The sequence below is a fragment of the Pezoporus flaviventris genome, unplaced genomic scaffold, assembly GCF_033815535.1.
Source record: "Pezoporus flaviventris isolate CSIRO_AGI_PZ_B2104156 unplaced genomic scaffold, CSIRO_AGI_Pfla_v1 ptg000083l, whole genome shotgun sequence".
Classification (NCBI taxonomy): Eukaryota; Metazoa; Chordata; class Aves; order Psittaciformes; family Psittacidae; genus Pezoporus; species Pezoporus flaviventris.
This window is the reverse complement of record NW_026892631.1, coordinates 4,485,988-4,491,987: the sequence shown is the minus strand read 5'-3', so window position 1 is coordinate 4,491,987 and position 6,000 is coordinate 4,485,988. Positions and strand designations below refer to the sequence as shown.

Genomic DNA, 6,000 nt, shown 5'->3' with positions numbered 1-6,000 from the left:
GTATTAAGCTCTTCAAAGCATTTTTTAGAACCCCCAGACAGGAAGATAAGCTTTCTGATTTACTCAGTGGAAAGAAAAGACAATACGACACTTGGTTAGATGTGGGGTGCATGATTTGCATCCCTTTCCCATCGGCATAGTCTCACTGATGTCAATGATCACTCGCATAAGCAAGGAAGACATAGCTGAGCCATAGCAGTTGTTGCCTGTAGCCTGTTGCCTAAATGCAAACAGGGTCATACCAGCCACCCTGATTAAGTGCAGCAGCATGAAAAGAAGTGGATCATCCACATAGACAGGATAACCCAGCACTGAATGGGGTTTTGTTACAGAACTCTCAAGCTGTCCAATATCAAAGGCAGATAATGTAAAGTCTCCCCCCCAGGCAACAAATCCAGACTTGAGCAAGAACAGTTTTGACTCTTCTGCAGGCTATAAGCAATAATGTTCCATATATATGTCCAGCATTTTCTCACCCTTTATGAGATGCTTAGCAGGGTGGAAATCTTGAAGGAAGGCATCTCAAGCATGTCAGAAATGGAGCCCCAAGCAGCAGTCTGGGGAATTGAGTGCTCAGGGTACTGTCAGCACAATGTGAGGAGAAGCATTTAATCCTGTGACACTAAAGAGATATCTTATGGCTTCCTGGTACCCGGAATTTGAACCCACTTCGCTCTGGCTTTTAGAGGACTCTAGTGCAAAATGGCCCAGAAAGGAAAAGACGGATTTCTGTGGTGTTCTGAAGTCACAAACCAGGCATCTGAATGCTTGGCATTGAGTTTCACATAATGAGAGTCTCAGAACTGTCAGAGCTGTGTTTTCTTTGGTTGCTCTTTTCTTCTTTGCTTGTTTTGGGGTGGTAAGGGGGTAATAGAAGAGGGCCTCTGGAGGGAGCATCCTAAAGGTGGGATCCCTATATAATCACGAGCCCAGAAACAGAGGCTTTAAGAAAAACACCAAATATCCTGACATTTTGCATTCTCAAAGTAAGATTGAAAAGGTGGAACGTCCAGAGCTTTGAGCTTGATCCTTTCAAGTGGTGTGTTTGAGCTCATTCATGCAGAAGAACCACCTACCCCTTTTAAAAGGAAAATCCATTAAACCCCATTTTGTATGGCATTAGTTTAGTGGTTTGCATTCTCAACCAAAAAAAAAATAGGCTAAACTTTGAACAACCATTTGTTACTGACGCTTTCTTTGCTCGTTTTCATGCAAAGAAAACAAGCCTGTGTCTATGTATGGCTCTGTAGACTGCTCCTTGGGATCTCACAGATCCCTGCCGGTCTCTAGGCTGAAGGTTGTGAAGCAGTGCTTTGGTATTTAGACAGGGCTGCCTTTCCCTTAGAAGTAGAAATGGTCCCAGCTAGAGGAGACACTAACAAGAAGCCATTTCTCCCTTGCTCAAACTCCATAAATAAATACCATATATAAATATATATATATAAGTATTTTCAGATAGCTGGACAAATTCTTGGAAGAAAAATTCCCCCCAGGACGATAGCCTGCAGGAAATCCCTGCGTCACAAATCTCAGGAGGCTGGCAAACACTTGGGAGAGCAGCTACTGCTTGCTTGGCCTTTCTTGTGTCAGCTCTTGGAAGAGGCGGGATCCGAGTTAAACAGGCTCAGGACAGAGTCAACGCTTCCTTGTGCGTAATTTGCTTTTCTCATGGAAAACCTTGGGTGGAGCAGGATGGCAGCAGGTTTGTTGAAATGGGTCAATGCAACTTTTCACCTTCAGACTGGGCAGAGCCCCTGGCAGGTAATGGATGGGGTGCAGCCACCTCCAGCTCCTGGGCAGATCCTCTAGATCAAAGCCCTCTGGGTCTTTCACTTTTCTCCAGTGTGGGACTGATCCACCCCTGATCCACTGTGTCTGCTGCAAGAACTTCTGTAGGAAGTAACTAGAAATAACGAAGGCTGCTGTAGTGAGCGCTTGTACCTGATGGTGTGTGCGCAGCACCATCTAGTGATTTACAGTGATTTAAGTTTCTTCCTCCTTCCCCAGGGATGCATCCAGGGTGCCTTCCATCCCCGGCACTCTGCTGGCTACAGGAGGTTGAAGGATTCCTTTGTTCATAGCAAACGTGTGACAGCCTGGGAGGTGGGAAGTGAAGGATTAGAGATGTGTTACGCGTTACCATCCCGGGCCACGCAGGTTTGCCGAGATGCTGGTGTGCAACTCCAGTAGATACTTGCGAGGTGTCTGAAGCCCACCCGGGACCATGCTTTAGCTGAACCCTAATTCCAGAATCGTTATAAAACTAAGGACAAATATCAAGGGTTTGGAACAATTTCAGTGCTCTCTCCCTTTCTCCAGCGAATCTACGGAATGAATGCCCTCTGCTGATGCTAGAGGATATTGCCGTAAGAGCGAGAAAAGACAACACTGAACTCATCGAAGAGCTCTGTTTTGCTTTCTCCAGCACCCATACTGTTATCCCAGCGAAACTCGAGGGAACTCCGCCTTGAGTGAAATCGTGCGACCAGCAAAGGCTGAGGGGCAGCACGGATCCCGCAAGCCTTGGGGGCTCCGCTCTCCTCTGCAGGCTCTGCCTGGAGCGGTGGGGGGAGCCGATTCCACGAACCCCCGATTCCACGCCGGCTTACGGAGCCGCTGGATCCACAGCGATGGGAGCTGCCGTTCCCCGGGGGTAACCCCCCCCGGCCGGCCTCGCCTCCGGGCACGGACCGCTCAGCCCAAGGGCCGACCGGGCTATAGGACCCCGCGGAGCCCGACACGGGGGCGCCACGTGACTCGCCGCCGCTCCCACCCCCCATTGATACACCGTACCAAACCCGAACGTTCCAGGCGGCGCCAGGCGCGCCGAATCGAGCTGCCGAGCGGCAGATCCGCCCGGGCCCTGCGTCGGCGGGGCTCGCTCGGCGCTCGGCTACCTCCCCCCCCCCCCCCCCCGCGGTGAGGCGCGGTGTGCGGCAGCGATGGCGGAGCCCGCGGAGAAGCTGTACCGGGCGGAGTACGCCAAGAGCGGTCGCGCCTCCTGCAAGAAGTGCGGCGAGAGCATCGCCAAGGACTCGCTGCGCCTCGCCCTCATGGTGCAGGTACCGCGCGGCGGGGAGGGCGTCTGGAGGTGAAGCGTGGCGGAGGGGCGGCCCGGGGGCGCTCTTTGTTGGCAGCGCGGAGCGGGGAAGGCCGAGCGAGGGTCTCGGTGGTTCTGTGCCCCGGGAGCGCTCGGGGTGTTTCGTTGTCGGGTCGTGGGAGCCGCGGGGCGCGCGTGTGGGGCGCAGCAACCGAGCCCGACACGCGTTAGAGCGGGGGGACGGCTCCGTGCTTCCACCTGGGTTTCCCCTTGAAGCGGGGCAAGGCTGGGGCTGCCGGCGGTGTGATGCGGTTGTACAGCGCACGGAGCGGGGCTGTGCTGCGGTTGGCAGTCTGAGAGCGGAGGCGTGTTCCGCTGTCAGCCGTCCTCGGGTTATTTTGTCTTTTGGGGGCGAGAGTGGTGGGGTTTCCTCTCAAAACGAAAGGCCCCGTCTGGCGTCGGAGGGCTGGGGGCCGTGCACGGAGCTAGGCTGCCGGTTTGGTCGGCCTGAAATCGCATCCTGCGGTGCGAGATGGGGAGGGAATCGGTGTCTCTGCAGGGAAGGCAAGCGCCTTTCCCCTGGGGGGATGGATGGATGGATGAATGGATGGATGGATGCGCGGAGGAGTGAAGCACAGCCTCCCTCGCCATTCCCGGTCGGGTGATCCTCGGCCTCTGCTTGGCGAGGGAGATGAAGGAGCTCTTGCAGCGTTCGGGTGGTGCAGAGGCGCAGCGGGCTGAATCTGGTGTGTGTCGCAGTGTCTGGTGAAAGATAAACGATGCCGATACGTGTATCTATGGAGAGCTAGCAAGGATATGGGGTGCGGACGCTGGAGCGAAGCCCTGCAGATGGGCTCCCATCGCCTGAGGAGCAGTGGCTGCGAACAGCGGCCGGGAGTGGCTTGTGCCCCCGGGAGAGGCTGCGCTTGGAGGTGAAGGGCTCAGTTGCCCCTTGCCTGAGTTGCCCGGGTTGGAGGCAGGCGCTGATTTCCCCATTGAGGAAATCCCTTCCTCTGCTTTTGTTCCCCAAAGCCTCCGTCCCTTGGGAAGGATGTGGAGCCGTTCCGTGCCAAGCTGCAGCGTTTGCTCACACGTGTTCCTGATGCCTTTTCTTTTGTTTCTCCTGCTGCACTATGGAAGTGTCCAATCCCCTCCCCAGCTCCCACTGCTGCTTCTCCGGTTCCCTCACATTTGTTATCCCTTCCTGTCTTCCCCAGTAAGTTTAGGTGCTGTGGCCTTTCCTCAGCGTGCCGGAGCGCAGCATGTTCATGGAGTGTGATTTCGTAGGGTTAGCTTTATTGAGTGATCTCCTGGGGGCTGCTGAGACCGTGCCATCTCTCACAGAGCCACTGCCTTTTGGCCAGCCATCTCCCCAGAGCTGCTGGTCTTGCACCAACCACCTGTAATTTACTTCTGCAAAGGGCTGCTTCTACCCACTGCCAGTTCTTGTGCTGGCAGAGCACTTTTCACGCCCTGCTGCTGAGCATCCTCCTCAGAGACCCAAATTTCGCCAGAGCACATATCCCCGTGTTTCCTCTTGGGGAAATCCCCTGCAGAGCAGCCTTTGCACTGTCTTCAGTGCACTGAGGTCTGCAAATCATGCATAAGAAATTAAAGGGATGCCCAGACAGTCGTTACCTGGGTGCCATTTCTATTGTAACCACTGTTTGGTTTTGGTTCCTCAAGTGAAGAGCTCTGAATGGCAGTGGCATGCTCAGTGTTTGGCACCCAGGCTCTGCAGGACTAGCACAGCTTCCACTTTTCCTTCCAGCTGGAGCTGAACAGTGTCTCTTATCTGCATGTGCACTGTGAAAGTGAATCTGTCTCTCCTTCTTCCCTAGTTTGTTTAGGAAACTATGGTCTAGAGATAGGTGAGCTGGGAGAAGTTGTGTAAACAAGGTCTAGCTCACTTGGAGGTTTCATTTCCCATATAAAGATCTACTCCCTGCTTGCATGGTTGATTTAAAGATTGAGCTATGTCTGCCCCTTTCTACGACCTGCAGTGCCTTGTGCCCCCAAAGCCTTGTTTAGGGACAGAGTCATGAGGGACTCCAGGAGAGCTCCAAACACGAGCCCAGAGCTCCAACTTTCAGTGCCAGAGCTGCCTGTGACTTCCAGACGCATTGGGAGCTGCCATGTTGCTATGAGGGTAACTGATAATCCTGGCTTGTGGGAAGAGTCCATGTGGAAATGCCAATGTCCTCTTACGGTTTTGGTTGATGGTCAGTTGTATTTTGGGCTCCCAGCTCTTCTAGTCCCATGCTGTGGTCTTCAGAGCCCTTTCCTTATTCTTCCTGCTCATACATGCTGTTATCAGCTTGGAGATCTCCCTCCTGTTGGTGAGTGATATGTAGAATGCTTTCCTAGGTCATTAGTTCTGTATCATTGCTAATAATAATTACACAGCAGTCAGTATTATTAGTACAGCAGTTGTTTGTGTGTTACTTGGAGCCAAACCACTGCACGGTTGTTTTGTCTGATGGGTCTCCAGAGTGATTGATGCCAGGTTGTTACTTAATGTGTGTGAGGCAAGAGCAAGTGGAGCGCTTCCACGATGAGGCTGGTGCAAGGCAGGGTGCTCTGGACCTGCATTTTTGGGAAGCATTTGGGTGATGCTTCTGCCCTGATCCAGGACTCTTGGACTCTGATGTTTCCATGAAGTTTTGCCTTGGGCTCCTGCAGCTCCCTCAGGAATTTTTTGAGGCCACAGTCCTTGGAGCTGCTCTTCCTGTCTTGTGCTTGTTGATGGGCTCTAGGGTATGGACCCTATCACCTTGCTGGGGAAGCAGCTCTCAAAGGGATGGTGTGATGCCCTCAGAGGTCCTGCTGAGCATGGCCAGCAGCCTCAGAAGGGGTTGTAGCAGCTGAGCCACGAGCTGTGACTCCTGTTACTTTTCTCACATCCTCTGTTTTGCTTTGCTCATGCCTGCAGATGCTCTCATTCTCTCCTTGTCTGCTCA

General features: G+C 53.3%; 1 protein-coding gene across 1 annotated transcript in view; it reads left to right on the top strand.

The window, feature by feature from the left end:
* Positions 1-2,921: 2,921 nt before the first annotated feature.
* Positions 2,922-6,000, top strand: part of PARP1 (poly(ADP-ribose) polymerase 1) — a 31,873-nt gene continuing 28,794 nt past the window's right edge. The window contains exon 1 of the mRNA XM_061475581.1: positions 2,922-3,062. Coding sequence (XP_061331565.1) covers positions 2,943-3,062 — 120 coding nt within the window. The 5' untranslated portion in view covers positions 2,922-2,942. The remainder of the gene's footprint in view (positions 3,063-6,000) is intronic.